Source organism: Pseudophryne corroboree, chromosome 9 (assembly GCF_028390025.1).
Source record: "Pseudophryne corroboree isolate aPseCor3 chromosome 9, aPseCor3.hap2, whole genome shotgun sequence".
NCBI classification, from domain to species: Eukaryota; Metazoa; Chordata; class Amphibia; order Anura; family Myobatrachidae; genus Pseudophryne; species Pseudophryne corroboree.
The window spans coordinates 104,260,833-104,282,100 of record NC_086452.1 but is presented as its reverse complement, the minus strand read 5'-3'; the positions used below and the strand labels follow the sequence as shown (position 1 = coordinate 104,282,100).

At 48.8% G+C, this 21,268-nt stretch overlaps 1 protein-coding gene and 1 long non-coding RNA gene across 5 annotated transcripts in view; one reads left to right on the top strand and one right to left on the bottom strand.

Annotated features, from left to right (window-relative positions):
* The window catches only part of BRINP2 (BMP/retinoic acid inducible neural specific 2), a 388,544-nt gene that overhangs the window by 252,832 nt on the left and 114,444 nt on the right, over positions 1-21,268 (bottom strand). For all 4 annotated transcript variants that reach the window (XM_063939715.1, XM_063939712.1, XM_063939713.1 and 1 more), the window contains exon 4: positions 5,854-6,035. In XM_063939715.1, coding sequence (XP_063795785.1) covers positions 5,854-6,035 — 182 coding nt within the window. The remainder of the gene's footprint in view (positions 1-5,853; positions 6,036-21,268) is intronic.
* Positions 16,313-21,268, top strand: part of LOC134956747 (uncharacterized) — a 42,042-nt gene continuing 37,086 nt past the window's right edge. Inside the window, exon 1 of the long non-coding RNA XR_010186144.1 lies at positions 16,313-16,457. This is a non-coding gene — a long non-coding RNA (uncharacterized LOC134956747). The remainder of the gene's footprint in view (positions 16,458-21,268) is intronic.

Genomic DNA, 21,268 nt, shown 5'->3' with positions numbered 1-21,268 from the left:
CCCCTTCCATTCACAATACTGTACAACGTCATTTCTGCTCCATTAACTTTTCCATGCTAAAGAGGCCCAAAGGAAATCTCCTCGAACATAACTACACAATAAGAAATATGTTCATTGTTTTCTTAACCCATGAGTTTGTACACTGTCCATCTAAGCATTCCTTTTCCTGTCTGTAAAATTTGCCACCAAAGGATGTGCCTAGCTCCAGTGCCAGAACAATGCATGCCAGGGCCCCCAATATAGAAGTACTGTTAGGGCCTCCCATTTACACAGACGCCTAGAACTATTAAACGGCTATATAACCTATATGACTAAAGATGTACAGGATGGAACTCCTAAAGTTTAGCAGTTGTCATTTTAAGAATGGTGGCAAGGAATTGCATTGTGACGCCCAGGAGACATGATTCCCACTAAGTGGGGCCTAGGTCGAATATAAGGGTTGGGATTTATATGCCGGCGGTTGTGATGCCGGCGGTCAAAATGCCAACCGATGCATACCACTGGTGATAATCCTGACAGGGGCAAGGTAAGTATACTTACCTTTCCCCAATGCCCATCTAACCCTCCCGATGGTGCCTAAACCTAACCCTCCCCCACCCACGCAGTCTACTCCTAACCCTCCCTGGTGGTGCCTAAATCTAGGCCCCCTTCCCGCACCCTAAACCTAACCTCTCCCCACCCCACAGCCTGAACACCCCCCCCTCCTGCGGCTTACCTCTCCGATGGGCCAGCTAACACTCATTCGGAATTCCTGCGTTTAGGATTCCAATGCCAGGATTGATCCTGGTCCCAACGCTGGCGTCGGCGTTCCGAGCAGTGTCGGATTACCGGCATCTGTATTTCGATTGCTGGGATCCTGACCGCAGGGATTCTGACCGAATCTCAAATATATAGCTATACTAAGAAAATATAAAATGCTATTATATAAGACCCTTCCACCCAGTGGGCCGAATGATTCATTTTCTGTCTATCTGTCTGATGTAGCTCACTCCCATCTACCTGCAAATGTGATAAATATATTCCTATATGTTTTTTTCTTCTTCCATCTTATGAATTATACACTTCAGCAGCTTTACTGTAGACAGGTGCCAAAAAACGGTCTGGGAACTGGCAGTTTTATGGACAAGTCTATTATATTGCTATGCTGAGCGCCCCCATCAGTATAGATTACACAGAAAATGTCTCCCTCTATATAAGAATCAGCTGACTCATTATTTGGCAGATGCTGGGTATTCAAAGCACAAATATATGTTGTATACCTGTAATACAGGCAACAATGGTGTTTGCATAACAGGAGCAAATGCAGGATTTCTAGAGAGGAGTTTCCAAATGCTTGCTTTTAGGGTAAAGTGTGGATAACCCATAAAGGCACCATAGTTAGCTACAGGCTGCCTGATACAAAGTGTAGTCAGGGCCGGCTCTAGGCATGTTCGAATAGAGCGGCCGCGCAGGGCGCCACCCTTTATGGGCGCCGCGCGCTGGCGCCGCCATATTCGATGCTGGAGCCGGCCCTGTGTGTGCAGCATTTGCCTGTCGCGCTGTGTGTGCGCTATGCGCGCAGCGCGGCGCCGGTGTCTAACGTCAGACGCCGGCGCCGCGCATAGCGCACACAAGTGGCCGCCAGCCCGCACCCGGACCCGGACCACCCAGGCTCAGGCTCACTCTCACTCGCCCGGCCGCCCGCCCGCCAGCACTCCCACACTCGGACAGGCGGACAGCAGTACTCCTCCCCAGCGCCGCAGGTATTTTGGGGGGGGGGGATCCGCACTGTGGGGGCATTTATCTGGCACTGTGGGGGCATTTCTGGCACACGGGGCATTTTTGGCTATGTGGGGGGCATTTCTGGCACTGTGGGGGCATTTATCTGGCACTGTGGGGGCATTTCTGGCTCTGGGGGGGCATTTATCTGGCACTGGGGGGGCATTTATCTGGCACTGGGGGCATTTCTGGCACTGGGGGGGGCATTTCTGGCACTGGGGGGGGCATTTCTGGCTCAGTGGGGGCATTTCTGGCTCAGTGGGGGGGCATTTCTGGCTCAGTAGGGGGCATTTCTGGCACTGTGGGGGCATTTCTGGCTCTGTGGGGGCATTTATCTGGCACTGTGGGGGCATTTCTGGCACTGGGGGCATTTCTGGCTCAGTGGAGGGCATTTCTAGCACTGTGGGGGCATTTCTGGCACTGTGGGGGCATTTCTGGCACTGTGGGGGCATTTCCTGCACTGTGGGGGAATTGCATATCTGGCTCTGTGGGGGCATATCTGGCACTGTGGGGGCATATCTGGCACTGTGGGGGCATATCTGGCACTGTGGGGGCATTGCATATCTGGCTCTGTGGGGGCATATCTGGCACTGTGGGGCATATCTGGCACTGTGGGGGCATATCTGGCACTGTGGGGGCATATCTGGCACTGTGGGGGCATATCTGGCACTGTAGGGGCATTGCATATGTGGCTCCGTGGGGGCATATCTGGCTCTGTGGGGGCATATCTGGCACTGTGGGGGCATATCTGGCACTGTGGGGGCATATCTGGCACTGTGGGGGCATTTATCTGGCTCTGTGGGGGCATTTATCTGGCACTGTGGGGGCATTTATCTGGCACTGTGGGGGCATTTATCTGGCACTGTGGGGGCATTTATCAGGCACCGTGGGGGCATTTATGTATCAGGCACCGTGGGGGCATTTATGTATCAGGCACCGTGGGGGCATTTATATATCTGGCACCGTGGGGGCATTTATGTATCTGGCACTGTGGGGGCATTTATGTATCTGGCACTGTGGGGGCATTTATGTATCTGGCACTGTGGGGGCATTTCTTGCACTGTGGGGGCATATCTTGCACTGTGGGGGCATTAATGTATCTGGCACTGTGGGGGCATATCTGCGCTGTAGCTGGCACTGCTGGGGGGCATGTCACGTGTAGCTGGCACTGCTGGGGGGCATGTCATGTGTAGCTGGCACTGCTGGGGGGCATATCATGTAGTGTTCCCGCTAGGCGTCTGTGGCTGGGCAGTGTGTCTCAGTGCTCTACCTGGCGCAATGTGTCTAACGTGCTCTTATAGGAGGTTCTACCTGGTGCAATGTGTATTAGCTGCACTACTGTGTGGTGTAATGTGAATTGCCACTATAATGTGGCTACGCACCTTCCCCACGAAGTAACTCCCCTAAATTTTTGCTGTGCGCCTTCGGCGCGCACTGTCCATGCTTTAGCGTGTGGAAATGGGAACAACAAGCATTATAGTATGTACATCATTTTGCCCACCTAACTTAAAAATGTGCCCTCCCTGTGATCAGCACCCTGCCCTAAAAAGTGAACACTATCACGTGTAGCTGGCACTGCTGGAGGGCATGTCATGTGTAGCTGGCACTGCTGGGGGACGAGACCACGCCCACTTTTCAGGAGGCCACGCCCACTTTTCCAGGAGCGCGCGCGCCTTCGGCGCGCACATGGGGGGGGGGCACTTTTACATTTTCTCGCTCAGGGTGCTAGTAGGCCTGGAGCCAGCCCTGAGTGTAGTGTACTGTATGTAATACATAAGACATACACAGGGGCCAGCAATCACAGTAAGCCATACTTACCTACATTCTGGCTGCTCTCTGCGGGAGAGAGCAGCCAGGTCGGCTCAGAGGGCGGGCAGGGGAGGCTGTGACGTCGAGGAGGGGGTGGGCCGGAGGTGGGACGGGGGCGGAGAAAGGGCGGAACGGGGGCGGATCAAGGGCGGGGTCGTGATGCCTCTTTTAAGCCACGCCCCCCTCTGTAATGCCGCGATCACCGGCATTACACTGCAGGGGGCGTGGCTATGATGACGCGATGCAGCAAGAATCGCGTCATCAACTGCCCAAACCGCCCACTTTACACACTAAGTGGGCGGACGGGCAGAGGGGACCCCACGAATCGGGAGACTTGCCTGCTCTTCCGGGGGGGCGGGAGGGTCACCCGATTTTCGGGAGCCTCCCGGCCATTCCGGGAGAGTAGGCAAGTATGCAGTAAGCTGTTAGTTGGGGCAGTAGGGCTAGCACTAATCCACACTCCAAGTTTGCCCTGCAGATCATTGGAGCATGTCTGGTGGAGCTGCAGAAGAAAAACAAAAGGATTTTCCCCCAAGCACCCTAAGGGCTGTAACACACTGGCCGGTTTCTCCCGGATGGCAAAAAGCCGGACAAACTTTATTATTCCTTAATAAAGAAAATGACAAGGTTTTGCTTTTTTTTTTTTTTTTTTATTAATCCATCAAAGTGTAAGACTTTGGTTCAGCCCACAAAATGGCAGTCTCCACTTTAAACAACAGGCACATTTAAACACCGTTTATGGTCAAAGGATAAGGATTGTGCATTCTGCTCCCCTGGTAAATCTAAAATTAGCCCCTCCCAAAACGCATTTTTGGGACATACCTGTACAATACCAGAATCACCTTGCCCAATGCCATACCTCCAATAAGGTGCAGCAGCTGGACTATTCGTATGCACCGAAGTACTGGTAATCAGTCAACACCCCATGGTGTATGACGTTTTGGGAGGTGTAATCACATGTCACACCACCTCTTTCCCCGTCTTACTGGGGGGTAAGACCAGCACTCTGGTAGCTGCTGGGCTATCTGCAGCCTCTCCTAGGGCGGGATGTACTAAATGAAAAATGCGGTAAAACACCCAAAAATGGGGGTTTTACCGCATTTTTAAATGTACTAAGACCCCACCGCCGGTTTTTCGCCGTCCAGGGTATCGCCATCTCTGGATGGCGATACCCTATAGAAGCCTATGGGCTTCTTATCGCCGACCGCCGCAACCCACCGCCCCCGCCGCAGATGCCGACCCCCCTCTCACCTGGCATACCTTCCTCCAGGCAGCCCTGGAGCCGGAAGGTAATCTCATCCTCCCCCTAGCAACGCAGCCGGAGGTCCTTCTGGCTGCAGGGGGAGGAGGAGCCTGCTGCCTGCTTCCCGGCGTGCGGGCACTGTGGGGACCCCTGGGAGGTGACGGATACCCCCCGCAGACCACCTCACAGGTATCGCGGGGGGCCTCCGTCACCGCATTGCGATATTGATCGCATATGCGGCGATGTATCTTAATACATCCCGCCCCTAAACTGAATGAATGCCGCATGCATGCACATGGGATCCATTCAAAGCTGCTATGCTAAGCACAAAAGTGATGACAGAATGCCCAACCCTCCCCCACCCATGGGACACTGCAACCCGTGGGTAGGACAGCGGCACAGTGCTGAAAGCGAGACTGTCCCATAATCATTGAAATAGGGACAGATAGGTGGTATGCAATGTAACTCCATTCAGAAATTCTTAGTATCAAATAATCTAGGGCTAACAGCTCTGCCTTCAGTTTCATTTCATACGATTCCGAAGTGTTTGTCTTGTATGGCATAAAGCCTTACATTATATCTCTCCTTATGCCCCAGGCATCAAAAACAGTTTGTTAGACCTATATTCAGAAGCATGCAGCTGAATGTGTTATGTATATGGCTAGCGGAGAAAGCAACACTTTTATAATCATCAGATCTGGAGAATATTGCATTACATTACATTAACTTCCTGATTCTATCTAAAAATTCTGTTGGGGGATTGCTTGGATAATGAACTTTCGTCAGATAATCAACCGCAAGACTATTTTCCTACCATGGCAGAGCAAACAGATCAAACAGCTTTGAATTGACAGGACTGTTTGATCCAGTCCTGTAAATCCGTACCTCGCTGCATCCTGGGAATTGTACAGCTGTACCACAAAAACATTTTTTTTTTTTTAAATGAATCTCTGTGCTGCAACTCACAGCTCCTCTCATGGCAGAGGTGTTAATCACTGCTATCTTCCAGAGGCTACCGCTTCATTAACCCCTGCTCCGTGTACCTTAATGGCTCCCGTGGTGATCTGAATGTGGTGCAGCTGCCTCAGCGCGCTCTCACGGTCCATGAAATATGAAGCTGCCAGCTGGTGTAGAGTGTCCAATGTAGGGGACGATGCATTGCCACGCACTCCCGCCTCTCGCTTCAGCCTCCCCTTATCCACAAACATGGTGAGAGACTCTTCACCTGAAAATACAGACAAACATATGAGGAACAGGCTGTTTCAATGAACTAAACTGAAAGTCCAGCGATTGCACCAAATGCTGTTATGTCTCAGGAATGCGCAACCTCTCCGCTTTTTAAATATAGAGGGACACTTCAAATGGCTTATGCACGCTACACATCACACACACACACACACGGACACACACACATACGGACACACACACACGGACACACACGGATACGGACACCAAGATTTCCCTGTCTAAGCATATAACAGTAGTTGAACTTGTATCCAGTCCAGGTTCTCTTTTAGGTCAGGAATGAAACTGCAGCCAGGTTGATTAGTAGCACCTGTGAGCTGCCTTTAAGAATGTGGTCTGTACACAGGTACAATGCTCCTGATGGTGGACTAGCTAGCCAGGTGATAGGATGGGTGTTTGGGGGTTATGCTAGGAGCCATTGGAGATTGTACTATTGTGAATGTCAAACATGTGGAATGTTATGCTGAGACCTGCAACCTGCACTGTATTGCTGATACGGGTGTGTACTGCGTGACCGGCGGTCAGGAGGCCGCTGGTCAGCATACTGACGTTGGCATCCCTGCAGTGGAATGCTGCTGGGGTGGGGCGCTGGGTGGTGGAGTGCAACAAGCATGTAGTGTGCTCGTCGACAATGAAAATGGAGACACTGCGGGCTCGGTGCTCTATGGGTGTCATGGACACCCACTAGTGGGAATAGTCCCTGTTGGTCTGCATGCCGACCGTTGGGATTCTGAGTGGGTGAGATGTAGGGGGAGATAATGTAGTCAGGAGACCGCCGGTCACATAACTACATCCCGCTGATACACCCTTTTGAGTGATCTGACTGCTGGAGAGGGAATAAACGTGCAGTTTGAATTTTATCCCAGTGAATGTGATCCTTGTCACTATACTGTGTATATATATATATATATATATATATATATATATATATATATATATGAACAGAAAGTATGAGCGCAAACAAACGGTAATAAACTTTCTTATATATATGTATACATATATATAAACACACATAGAAAGTCCCGTGGAACTAAAATGTCCACAGAATTGAATAAGAAGCAATGTTCCTCAGGTTCACTGACAGCCAATATCGTTTGGAAAGGAAGATTTGTCAGTGTGCACTTCTGGAGCTTCCAGCTGTCGCCTCCCCAATGTTACCCGATCCCGAACGGGTGATAGTCCTGACAAAAGATTGAAGAAGCAGGGAGCGCCAATAGTGCATTAAAAGAGTACAATAGTTTTTATTTTTAAAAATCCAGATCGGTCACAAGTAAAAAACCCGTACCATAAAAGGCGGTCAAACCACCGCTTGTATAACCAGCATAAGATTTTACCCCACTGTGCGAAGCAGTATTCTCGATTTCAGATCCACAACGTCAGACCACGTCCCTACGCGTTTCGTCATTCGACTTCGTCAGTAGGCTTGGTCTTTATTAATCGCAGCACTCGCAATCAATTTAGCGGCCGACAATGGATGTCTCTCCCTCCGCTCTCTTCAGCGGAGGGAGAGACATCCATTGTCGGCCGCTAAATTGATTGCGAGTGCTGCGATTAATAAAGACCAAGCCTACTGACGAAGTCGAATGACGAAACGCGTATGGGCGTGGTCTGACGTTGTGGATCTGAAATCGAGAATACTGCTTCGCACAGTGGGGTAAAATCTTATGCTGGTTATACAAGCGGTGGTTTGACCGCCTTTTATGGTACGGGTTTTTTACTTGTGACCGATCTGGATTTTTAAAAATAAAAACTATTGTACTCTTTTAATGCACTATTGGCGCTCCCTGCTTCTTCAATCTTTTGTCAACACATATATATATATATATATATATATATATATATTTATATACATATACACACACACATATACACACACACAATCACACATACACACACAGAGAAGTGCACACTCATCTACAGATGCTCAGACACAAATTAACATAAAGCAGAGGTTATTACACAAATCCTTTTAATCAATATGGCAATGCAAAAGAGATGCAACTACAATTTGGCAGCATGAAGTAGGTGTCTCCGGCAGCAGGTTTGGAAGGCAGGAAAATGTAACAAATTAATTAAATGTAATGATTGATCTAATGATAATTTAGAGACCAGTAATCAAAAATTTTATAAATTACAAATTTACGCCTACATCCCTTATACTAGGAAGATCCCTCTGTCCCTGGTTTCCCAGCTATGCTTCACTGTCACTACACCATTGCACAACCTCCACAGCATCCTTTGGAATGTCCGTTTATCAATGGGAGCAAGCATAAAGACACTAGTTTTCTGACAGTGATGCGTCTTCTACTATTTAAGAAGCTCCGTAGGCAGCGATTTCTTTTGTGGCATACTTGCCCACTCTTCAAGGACCCTTGGTGAAACTCCTGAATTAAGGATGGAGAGTGGAGAGTCTCTTTGGTGCTAGAAAAGCGTTCAGTTCTCATGCAATCCAGCTACCCCCCCTTACCGGCAAAAGTGGGTGGGGCAATTGGGTATGATGAAATGACTTGCTCTGAACTACATCATCGCAGCCCCGCCCCCAGCTATGTCATGGAGGTGGGGCCATGATCACAATATTCACAGCACCCCACCCACTTAGCTCATCCAGCGAACTCCCAGATAGGGACTTGCAACAGTATGCAAGTATGTATCTCCAGTGAGAGCTATTGCCAGTGAAAGGCAATATACCATGCCCTCTCTGGATGGCGATAGCAGAGGCGGAGGGAAACATATTTTTCTCTGACGTCCTAGTGGATGCTGGGAACTCCGTAAGGCCCATGGGGAATAGCGGGCTCCGAAGGAGGCTGGGCACTCCAGAAAGATTTATGACTACCTGGTGTGCACTGGCTCCTCCCACTATGACCCTCCTCCAAGCCTCAGTTAGATTTTGTGCCCGGCCGAGGTTGGATGCACACTAGGGGCTCTCCTGAGCCTTTAGAAAGAAAGTATAGAAATTAGGTTTTTTATTTTCAGTGAGACCTGCTGGCAACAGGCTCACTGCAGCGAGGGACTAAGGGGAGAAGAAGCGAACCTGCCTGCTTGCAGCCAGCTTGGGCTTCTTAGGCTACTGGACACCATTAGCTCCAGAGGGATCGACCGCAGGCCCAGCCTTGGTGTTCGGTCCCGGAGCCGCGCCGCCGTCCCCCTTACAGAGCCAGAAGCAAGAAGAGGTCCGGAAAATCGGCGGCAGAAGACATCAGTCTTCACCAAGGTAGCGCACAGCACTGCAGCTGTGCGCCATTGCTCCTCACACACACTTCACACTCCGGTCACTGAGGGTGCAGGGCGCTGGGGGGGGGTGCCCTGAGAAGCAATAATAACACCTTGGCTGGCAAAAATACCACAATATATAGCCCCAGAGGCTATATATGTGGAAAATACCCCTGCCAGAATATAGGAAAAAGCGGGAGAATAGTCAGCGGAAAAGGGGCGGAGCTATCTCCCTCAGCACACTGGCGCCATTTCTCCTTCACAGATCCGCTGGAAGGAAGCTCCCTGGCTCTCCCCTGCAGTCTACACTACAGATAAGGGTAAAAAAGAGAGGGGGGGCACTAAATTTAGGCGCAGTATACATTTATATAGAAAAAGCAGCTATAGGGGACATAACTCAGTTAGTCCCTGCATTATATAGCGCTCTGGTGTGTGCTGGCATACTCTCACTCTGTCCCCCCAAAGGGCTTTTGTGGGTCCTGTCCTCTGTTGGAGCATTCCCTGTGTGTGTGCGGTGTGTCGGTACGGCTGTGTCGACATGTTTGATGAGGATAATGATGTGGAGACGGAGCAGATGCCTTTAGAAGGGATGTCACCCCCTGCGGGGCAGACACCTGAGTGGTTGAGCTTATGGAAAGACATGAGTGCACGTATAGACTCCTTACATAAGAAATTTGACGACATGCCAAATGTGGGACAGCCGACTTCTCAGCTCGTGCCTGTCCAGGCGTCTCACAGGTCATCAGGGGCTCTAAAACGCCCGCTACCTCAGACCGCAGACCAAGATGTCGACACTGATACTGACACCAGTGTCGACGACGATGAGTCTAACCTGATGCCCACTAAGGCCATTCACTGCATGATTGAGGCAATGAAAGAGGTGTTACACATTTCTGATATAAATACAGGTACCACTAAAAAGGGTATTATGTTGGGGAGAAAAAACTACCCGTAGTTTTTCCCCCATCAGATGAATTAAATGAAGTGTGTGAAGAAGCGTGGGCTTTCCCTGATAAAAAATTGGTAATTCCTAAGAAGGTACTAATGGCGTTCCCTTTCCCGCCAGAGGATAGGTCACGTTGGGAAACACCTCCTAAGGTGGATAAAGCGCTCACACGTTTGTCTAAAAAGGTGGCACTACCGTCTCCGGATACGGCCGCCCTCAAGGAACCTGCTGATAGAAAGCAGGAGGCGATCCTGAAGTCTGTATACACACACTCAGGCATTATACTTAGGCCAGCTATTGCGTCAGCATGGATGTGCAGTGCTGCCGCTGCGTGGTCAGATAAACTGTCAGAAAATATTGACACATTAGACAGAGACACGATCCTGCTAACCATAGACCATATCAAAGACTCAGTCTTATATATGAGAGATGCACAGAGGGAAATCTGCCGGCTGGCATCTAAAGTAAGTGCATTGTCCATTTCTGCTAGGAGAGGCTTATGGACTCGCCAGTGGACAGGAGATGCAGATTCTAAAAGGCACATGGAAGTTTTGCCATATAAGGGTGAGGAATTATTTGGGGATGGTCTCTCGGACCTAGTTTCCACAGCAACGTCTGGGAAGTCAGCATTTTTACCCCATGTCCCCTCACAGCCTAAGAAGGCGCCGTTTTATCAGGTTCAGTCCTTTCGGACCCAGAAAAACAAGCGTGGAAAAGGCGGGTCTTTTCTGTCCAGAGGCAGAGGTAGGGGAAAAAGGCTGCAACAAACAGCAGGTTCCCAGGAGCAAAAGTCCTCCGCCGCTTCTTCTTCCAAGTCCGCCGCATGACGGTGGGGCTCCACAGGCGGAGCCAGGTACGGTGGGGGGCCGCCTCAAGAATTTCAGCGATCAGTGGGCTCGCTCACAGGTGGATCCCTGGATCCTTCAAATAGTATCTCAGGGGTACAAACTGGAATTCGAGGCGTCTCCACCCCACCGGTTCCTAAAATCTGCCTTGCCGATTGCTCCCTCAGACAGGGAGGCGGTGCTAGCGGCAATTCACAAGCTGTATTCCCAGCAGGTGATAATCAAGGTACCCCTACTTCAACAAGGCCGGGGTTACTATTCCACACTATTTGTGGTGCCGAAACCGGACGGTTCGGTGAGACCCATTTTAAATTTGAAATCCTTGAACACATACATAAAAAAATTCAAGTTCAAGATGGAATCGCTCAGGGCGGTTATTGCAAGCCTGGACGAGGGGGATTACATGGTATCCCTGGACATCAAGGATGCTTACTTGCATGTCCCCATTTACCATCCTCACCAGGAGTACCTCAGATTTGTGGTACAGGATTGCCATTACCAATTCCAGACGCTGCCGTTTGGACTGTCCACGGCACCGAGGGTATTTACCAAGGTTATGGCGGAAATGATGATACTCCTTCGAAAAAAGGGAGTTTTAATTATCCCGTACTTGGACGATCTCCTAATAAAGGCGAGGTCCAAGGAACAGTTGTTGGTGGGAGTAGCACTATCTCAGGAAGTGCTGCACCAGCACGGCTGGATTCTGAATATCCCAAAGTCACAGCTGGTTCCGACGACACGGCTACTGTTCCTGGGTATGATTCTGGATACAGTCCAGAAAAAAGTGTTTCTCCCGGAGGAGAAAGCCAGGGAGTTTTCATCTCTAGTCAGAGACCTCCTGAAACCAAAACAGGTATCAGTGCATCACTGCACGCGGGTCCTGGGAAAGATGGTAGCTTCTTACGAAGCAATTCCCTTCGGCAGGTTCCATGCCAGAATCTTTCAGTGGGACCTGTTGGACCAATGGTCCGGATCGCATCTTCAGATGCATCGCTTAATAACCCTGTCTCCAAGAACCAGGGTGTCTCTACTGTGGTGGCTGCAGAGTGCCCATCTTCTAGAGGGCCGCAGGTTCGGCATACAGGACTGGGTCCTGGTGACCACGGATGCCAGCCTTCGAGGCTGGGGGGCAGTCACACAGGGAAGAAACTTCCAAGGACTATGGTCGAGTCAGGAGACTTCCCTTCACATAAATATTCTGGAACTAAGGGCCATTTACAATGCCCTAAGTCAAGCAAAATCCCTGCTCCTACACCAGCCGGTGCTGATCCAGTCAGACAACATCACGGCAGTCGCCCATGTAAATCGACAGGGAGGCACAAGAAGCAGGATGGCGATGGCAGAAGCCACAAGAATTCTCCGATGGGCGGAGAATCATGTTCTAGCACTGTCAGCAGTGTTCATTCCGGGAGTGGACAACTGGGAAGCAGACTTCCTCAGCAGACACGACCTCCACCCGGGAGAGTGGGGACTTCATCCAGAAGTTTTCCAGATGCTGGTGAACCGTTGGGAAAAACCACAGGTGGACATGATGGCGTCCCGCCTCAACAAAAAGTTAAAAAGATATTGCGCCAGGTCAAGGGACCCTCAGGCGATAGCTGTGGACGCTCTAGTGACACCGTGGGTGTACCAGTCGGTTTATGTGTTCCCTCCTCTGCCTCTCATACCAAAGGTATTGAGAATAATAAGAAAGCGAGGAGTAAACACAATTCTCGTGGTTCCGGATTGGCCAAGACGAGCGTGGTACCCGGAACTTCAAGAGATGCTCTCAGAGGACCCGTGGCCTCTACCGCTCAGACAGGACCTGCTACAGCAGGGGCCCTGTCTGTTCCAAGACTTACCGCGGCTGCGTTTGACGGCATGGCGGTTGAACGCCGGATCCTGAAGGAAAAGGGTATTCCGGAAGAAGTCATTCCTACGCTTATTAAAGCCAGGAAAGATGTTACGGCAAAGCATTATCACCGCATATGGCGGAAATATGTTGCATGGTGCGAGGCAAAAAAGGCCCCAACAGAGGAATTTCAGCTGGGTCGATTTCTGCATTTCCTGCAAGCAGGAGTGAATATGGGCCTAAAACTAGGCTCCATTAAAGTACAGATCTCGGCTCTGTCGATTTTCTTTCAAAAAGAACTAGCTTCAGTACCTGAAGTTCAGACATTTGTGAAAGGAGTGCTGCATATTCAGCCCCCGTTTGTGCCTCCTGTGGCACCTTGGGATCTCAACGTGGTGTTGAGTTTCTTAAAATCACATTGGTTTGAGCCACTAAAAACCGTGGATCTAAAATATCTCACGTGGAAAGTGGTCATGTTATTGGCCTTGGCTTCAGCCAGGCGAGTGTCAGAATTGGCGGCTTTATCATGTAAAAGCCCTTATCTGATTTTCCATATGGATAGGGCAGAATTGAGGACTCGTCCCCAGTTTCTCCCTAAGGTGGTGTCAGCGTTTCACCTGAACCAGCCTATTGTGGTGCCTGCGGCTACTAGGGATTTGGAGGACTCCAAGTTGCTAGACGTTGTCAGGGCCCTGAAAATATATGTTTCCAGGACGGCTGGAGTCAGAAAATCTGACTCGCTGTTTATCCTGTATGCACCCAACAAGCTGGGTGCTCCTGCTTCTAAGCAGACTATTGCTCGCTGGATTTGTAGTACAATTCAGCTTGCACATTCTGTGGCAGGCCTGCCACAGCCAAAATCTGTAAATGCCCATTCCACAAGGAAGGTGGGCTCATCTTGGGCGGCTGCCCGAGGGGTCTCGGCTTTACAACTTTGCCAAGCAGCTACTTGGTCAGGGGCAAACACGTTTGCAAAATTCTACAAATTTGATACCCTGGCTGAGGAGGACCTAGAGTTCTCTCATTCGGTGCTGCAGAGTCATCCGCACTCTCCCGCCCGTTTGGGAGCTTTGGTATAATCCCCATGGTCCTTACGGAGTTCCCAGCATCCACTAGGACGTCAGAGAAAATAAGAATTTACTCACCGGTAATTCTATTTCTCGTAGTCCGTAGTGGATGCTGGGCGCCCATCCCAAGTGCGGATTGTCTGCAATACTTGTAAATAGTTATTGCTAACTAAAGGGTTATTGTTGAGCCATCTGTTGAGAGGCTCAGTTGTTTTCATACTGTCAAACTGGATATAGTATCACGAGTTGTACGGTGTGATTGGTGTGGCTGGTATGAGTCTTACCCGGGATTCAAAATCCTTCCTTATTATGTCAGCTCGTCCGGGCACAGTGTCCTAACTGAGGCTTGGAGGAGGGTCATAGTGGGAGGAGCCAGTGCACACCAGGTAGTCATAAATCTTTCTGGAGTGCCCAGCCTCCTTCGTAGCCCGCTATTCCCCATGGTCCTTACGGAGTTCCCAGCATCCACTACGGACTACGAGAAATAGAATTACCGGTGAGTAAATTCTTATTTTATAGCTATTTTTAAGCAATTTTAATTTTCGATTTTTACCTTTTTGAATGACTCTATATACTAAAAGGCCAAGTTTCTAGAGAAGCGTGCATGTATGACATGGCAAAAATTGTGTCACTCATGCACAGAGGTAACTAGGATGTCACAGAGAAGTAGGCATCTTCTTACTGAGCTAGTTCACTGTTGAGCACAGCACTCACCACTCTTCGGGCGTGGTGGCAAGCTTAGTTTGCCACACTAATATATTCCCACTGGGGGGGGGGGGGGGGGGGGGGGTGGCGTGGACCACCAGGTTTCCCTTGGCTCCAGGGGATTTCCGGCATTGGGATCACGACAGCTGGGAAACTAACTGGTTCCTAACCACATACCAGGCGTGTGGAGCTGGATCAGGGACCAGAGACAAGCTGCCAGTGTCAACCGAAAGGGGAGAGTCCCAACTTTTCGAGTATTACCCTCAGAAAAAGCTCTTATGGTGCCCATACGCTTGTGAGATATTAGGTGCTATGCTTCGATTTTGACCACATCTGTGAGAGAAATCGAAGGATTGTATGCACATTTAAGGTACCATGTGAAGCGATGCGCGGGCAAGCCACTCGAATGTCGCGTCTCATGATAGTATGTGCTGCACATAATATTTTTCGCATCGCAGTGCGATCGCATGTATTTTTTTTAACACATGCAATATATCGCACTGCGATGTGTGATGGGCACCTGCCGGGAGCGGCCAAAGGCCGCTCCCACTCGGCGGTGACATGCCCATCACGTGATTACCATGCGATCTATCGCATGATCGCATGGTAATCACTTTGGCAGTTCAGGTGCGATTTCATCGCACTTGAACTGCCGGTGCGTCACAGGGCATCGCACAAGTGTATGGGTACCATACGTCAGACTGAACCCGAGAGATCTGGCCAGGAAGAGCAATTATCAGGCTCAGATGGGGACCACTGCTTTGAAGTCGGATATTTCCGGTTCCCCAGGGCAAATTCTAAAAAATCTGGAAAAAGGGGGTCCTCAGCTACAGATGTGTCCCCTTCCAACTTTGCTCCATATGCTACAAGTCGCATTGTCGTGACTTGGTAGTAAAGAGCATACGGTCGCTGCCACACCCTGCCCCTCCAACGGTCCGGGCATAACTGCGTTGCCCGGACCGTGCCCCCTAAACGATGACCAAGTGGTGGCCAAATGACCGCCTCTGCCTGTCAATCAGGCAGAGGCGATCGCACGGCTAAGACAGCCTTCGGGTGTCTGCAATGCGCTGGCGCATGCACACTTCAGACCTGATCGCTGCTGTGGATCAGGTCTGAATTAGCCCCTATCTCTCTTACCATCATTGATGGCAGTGAGGGCTCCAGAAATGACTATTCCTTATATCACATATCGCAGTAATTGTTTTTAACAGGGCGGTGGCTCTAATAAGAGGCTGTCACAGACTAAATAGCAAAGTTATTATTAATATTGTCATTAATTTTTAATTTTATGGCACTACAAGGGTTCAGCAGCGCCGAACATACAGAAGCCATAGATCATACAGGGCTACAAGATGGCATTCCTAAGGATGGACGTGATATCTCCTACAATCAGCCGCAATAAGCTGCTGGCATTCTAAAATCATGTGGAAACTGTTGTTTCTTCATGAAGGTTGATAAATAGGACACGACTCTGCCTCCCCATATGTGTTTCTCTCCCTCCCCACTGTATTTGTAATGTGGATTTTGCTGGGAAATTTTGGTTTCCACTTTCCAGAAAAGGGAGAGTTAGAGAGAACGGGGATTTGGAATATCAGAATATTTGACGTTTGAGTTATTGCTGACGCACGTCTCCTGATCTGTTTTTCAGCATAAACTGGAATGCCTTTGGCTGCACATCTCTATCAAAACATGTATATCAATAGACTGTGTGCAATTCCTGGAAGACACTGCAAGCTCCTAGGAACCAGCTGTATATTACCAGCATATGAAGAGCTCTGTGTTTACAGGTCGCTGCATGGTAATCTTCACTCTATTCTTCCCAATGTTTCTTTCTCTTTCACTGCCCTACTGTAATTGCACAGCTCTCACGAAACTAAACAAGCAAATTAGTACTGTACATAATAGTTTTAAAGATATTCTCTAAGAAATTAGCATTCTGCAAAGCTTCACCCCGTATAATAATAGCTAAGGAGACAGACTGTCTGAGCGACACCTCTTCCTCTACTGTAACGTTTCTGACAAGTGTAGTGTAAGTAACAGCGCTGATGATATACTATCCGCATAGCGCTATACATGTTATGCAAACAGGCCCCAGCTCCCCCGTGATGGGAAGTGGATAGAAGGAGGGGGGGGGGGGCGCAGGGGGTTAAAAAGGTGTAAAATATATGATGGATGGAGAAAGGGGAAGAATAGCCATGACTGTAAAAGTGAGGCATGTTGGCTGCAGCGTTAGGATTAAAAGCGAGGCACAGGAAGAATATCAAATTCATCACTGTTAATTCAAATCACTTAAAAATAAAATGTCACCCATGACTCAGAAAAATAACTGAAACGGCCAAATACCACGATAGCAATATGTAAAATATGTTTGTGTATTCTGAATTGAGAAATGAGCTTATGAGAACACGACAAGAGTAAAGGGTCTATTTACTGAGTCTTGGAGAGAGATAAAGTGGACAAAGCTAAAGTGCCAGCCAATCAGCTTCTAACTGTCATGTGACAGGATATGTTTGAATAATGACCGCTAAGAGCTGGTATTTTATCTCTCTGTACTTTATCTCCCTCAGTAAATAGACCCCTAAGTCAGGGTGTTGCTCCGAGGATAATACCTTGGCTTTGGTTGCTATGCAAAAGATCCTGGGAATACGGCAGAACATTTGGGGCCGGATGTAATGCTTTTTTAAAGCAGCAAACATTTACAAGGTAAAACCAGGTTGGTTTTGCCTTGTAAAAGATTGCCGCTTTAAAAAAACTTAGGTGTTCGGTCAGAATCTCGGAGCTCTGGCCCCTCGCACTGCATTACATCCAGCCCAAGGTCTTAGAAGCACTCCATAGGCAGGTTAGCATCGAGAGAGGCGACTGAAGGCCTTATTTAGAGATTTATGTAAATCCGATCTTTATGTAAAAAATGATCTGCGTGTGAGCAGGGGTTGCACTGCCTATGATCTGATCCTCCATAGACAAAGGAGGGATTAATAGTTACAGATGGGGCAGTGGGTAATTTGGGGTGGGCTGTGGTGTGGTGGGTGAGCTTCAGTCGGGATCTATAGACACTAGGGGGGTACATTTACTAAAGCTTCTTAAAACGAAAAGAGGTGATGTTGCACCCACCCACCAATCAGATCTGTCTATCATTTCTCTATTGCATTATAGAAAATGATAGACAGAATCTGATTGGTTGTTATGAGCAACATCACCTCTTTTCATTTTTAAAAGCGTTAGTAAATTTACCCTGGGGGCAAAGCCAGTGGAAGTTATATTACTATTAGTGGAGGGGTGGGGGTTAAAGCCACTAGGGGATCTACTGCCATTTAGGAATCTATTGCCCCTGGTGAAGGATGATGCTAATGTTGCTTTGTGGTCTTAACCATTGAGGATGTTTTTTTCCCCTAAAATATTTAAAAATACTTAAAAAAAATATTATTGACATAAATAATAATAATTAAAAAAACTGTAGTTCTTAAAAATAATCATTAGTTAAGTGGTTAATTTCTCACAGCCTGTGTTGTGGTTAAGGGAAGGGAGCTTATTGGTTGTCAATGTTTCAGGCAGTGGAGAATGCCGGGAACTAATTGGGTGGCAGTCCTAATGGGTTAATATGCGCCGGATTCATTGTCACATAACCAGTCGGGCTGGACACGGCTTACATGACCCTTGGTATGTGATTAGCAGTGGGCACATGGTCTAAGCCATGGCCTCTTTCATGGCAGCTAGTTGCCTTGTTACAGCCTTCCTTAAAGAATAAGGTGAATAAAAGTCCGTGAACGTATTCTCTTCACTGCTTTTGTCAGTTACCATGGGTGTTACTGTGGTGTGAAGTGATGGACGGTGGAGTAGGGGGGGGGGGGGGTGATTGTGGGGGGCAGATAGTGCCCTTATCTAGGTCATGGGAAAGGTTTCGTCATAAATAATTTACGATGAAACTGCATGGTCCTTTGGACAAACGATAAATGTAAGAAAATAATCAGCATACTGTAGGTACTGTCAGAAATGCCCTAGGCTTGTGACTAGTTGGGGCATATATTACAGATACATATATTGATCAATGCAAGTAGTGGTGTAGCGCCCTGCTGTTTACAACCCAAGGCAAATGACCTCTATGACCTGCCCTGAAATAAGCCTGTGTTCATTTGAGGGCTGCGTGCCAGTGAAACTGGAGAAATATCTATGAAATAAGTAGAAATGAGGGGATTGGTGTGATATGTCTTGCGGTAATGTTCATTAGCAAACACATTTACTGTATATACACACAATTATATTCGCCGGATGAAACTTATGTCCTGAACAATTTGGTTTTGTGAATCAGCTAAGTTTAGCACATATTTTATATGTGGTTCTGTCTTCTGTGTCCTCTCTTTGGCCGCCTCTGTCCCCATTTTATCCATTATCCTGAATCTTCTCATTTTCCCTGCACTTCTGCAGCCAACATCATTTGCTGGAATTCAGTTGACTGGAAAAATATTTCATTTAAAATGAAACAAAATTTGCATGTGCTTTGTGAGTGCAAACGTGACCACCGTACTGGGACTTCATAGTAATCAGAGGCGGAACTACAGCCAGTGCAACCAGTGCGTTGCACTGGGGCCCGCCTCTGTCCAGGGGCCCAAAGCATGTAATGAGTCAAACTGACTCATTATACATGCCGCTGTGTGCTGCGGGCAACCGCTGCCCGCAGCACACAGCCGCCCGGAGAGGAGAGGAGCGCACTGCAGCATCCACGGGGGTAAGACGGAGGAGGGAGGTGGAGGAGGGAGCCGCAGCAGCGCTTTGTTACTGGTTGAGGCGCTGCTGCTGCTGTCCCTCTGCTTCACTATAGGCTGTCTTCCGAGAACAGCCTATAGTGAAGCAGAGGGGCAGCAGCAGCAGCGCCTCCACCAATAACACAGCGCTGCTGCGCCTCCCTCCTCCTCCTTCTCTCCTGCCAGGGAATCGTGACCAGAAGCTGCACCGAGGAGCCTGAGCCAGCGGAGAGGGTAAGTATAATTCTTCTTTCTTTCTTTCTTTCTTTCTTTCTTTCTTTCTTTCTTTCTTTCTTTCTTTCTTTCTTTCTTTCTTTCTTTTTCTTTCTTTCTTTCTTTCTTTCTGTCTTTCTTGGGACTGTCTGCCGCAATGTGTAAAAATGGGGTATCTGCTTGCCGCAATGTGTAAAAAGGGGGAATCTGCCTGCCGCAATGTGTAAAAAGGAGGAATCTGCCTGCCGCAATTTGTAAAAATGGGGAATCTGCCTGCCGCAATGTGTATAAAGGGGGAATCTGCCTGCCGCAATGTGTAAAAATGGGGAATCTGCCTGCCGCAATGTGTAAAAAGGGGGAATCTGCCCGCCGCAATGTGTAAAAATGAGGAATCTGCCTGCCGCAATGTGTAAAAATGGGGGAATCTACCCGCCGCAATGTGTAAAAATGGGGAATCTGCCTGCCGCAATGTGTAAAAATGGGGAATCTGCCTGCCGCAATGTGTACAAAAAAGGGGGAATCTGCTTGCCGCAATGTGTAAAAAGGGGGAATCTGCCTGATGTAATCTGTAAAAAGGGGGAATCTGCCTGATGTAATGTGTAAAAAGGGGGAATCTTTGCCGTAATGTGTAAAAAGGAGAAATCTTTGCCGCAATGTGTAAAAAGGGGGAATCTGCCTGACGTGATGTGTAAAAAGGGGGAATCTGCCTGCCGCAATGTGTAAAAAGGGGGAATCTGCCTGTCGCAACGTGTAACAAGGGGACGCTGTCTGCCGTAATGTGTAAAAAGGGGACGCTGTCTGCCGTTATGTTTAAAAAGGGCATGCTGTCTGCCGTAATGTGTAAAAAGGGGGACGCTGTCTGCCGTTATGTGTAAAAAGTGTACGCTGTCTGCCGCTATGTGTAACAAGGGCACGCTGTCTGCCGTTATGTGTAAAAAGGGGACGCTGTCTGCCGTTATGTGTAAAAAGTGCACGCTGTCTGCCGTAATGTGTAAAAAGGGGGACGATGTCTGCCGTAATGTGTAAAAAGGGGACACTGTCTGTTGTAATGTGTAAAAAAGGGGACGCTGTCTGCCGTTATGTGTAAAAAGTGCACGGCCTGCCGTTATGTGTAAAAAGGGGGACGCTGTCTGCCGTAATGTGTAAAAAGGGGACACTGTCTGTTGTAATGTGTAAAAAGAGGAATCTGTCCGCCGTAAGGTGTAAAAGGGTCTCTACCTGGTGTAGTGGTGCTACTGTGCGGCGTAATTTGAATAATGGAGACTACTGTGCACCGTTTTATGAATTGGGATTATTTTGTGGCCACACCCCTTCCCCACGAAGCCACGCCACTATGTATTTTTGCGCGCACTGCCCCTGTTTTGCATGCAGGGGTTGGGCTCCGATGCCGTTTCTTGCACACACTGCTAAAATGTCTAGTTACGGCACTGTTGCTAGGTATCCATTTCTCTGGCCCATAGCAGGTCCCCCTCACCAGATCCTCTCCAGGGGTGAGGGGGTGGACTTGGATGGGATGGGGGGGGGGGGGGGCAAAGCATTTTGTCGCACCTGGGCCCACTGCTCGCTAGTTCCGCCACTGATAGTAACCATTGGCGTTTCTCTCATGGGTGCAATGGGTGCGGTGCACGCGGGCCCCTGGGTCCAGGAGGGGGTCCAC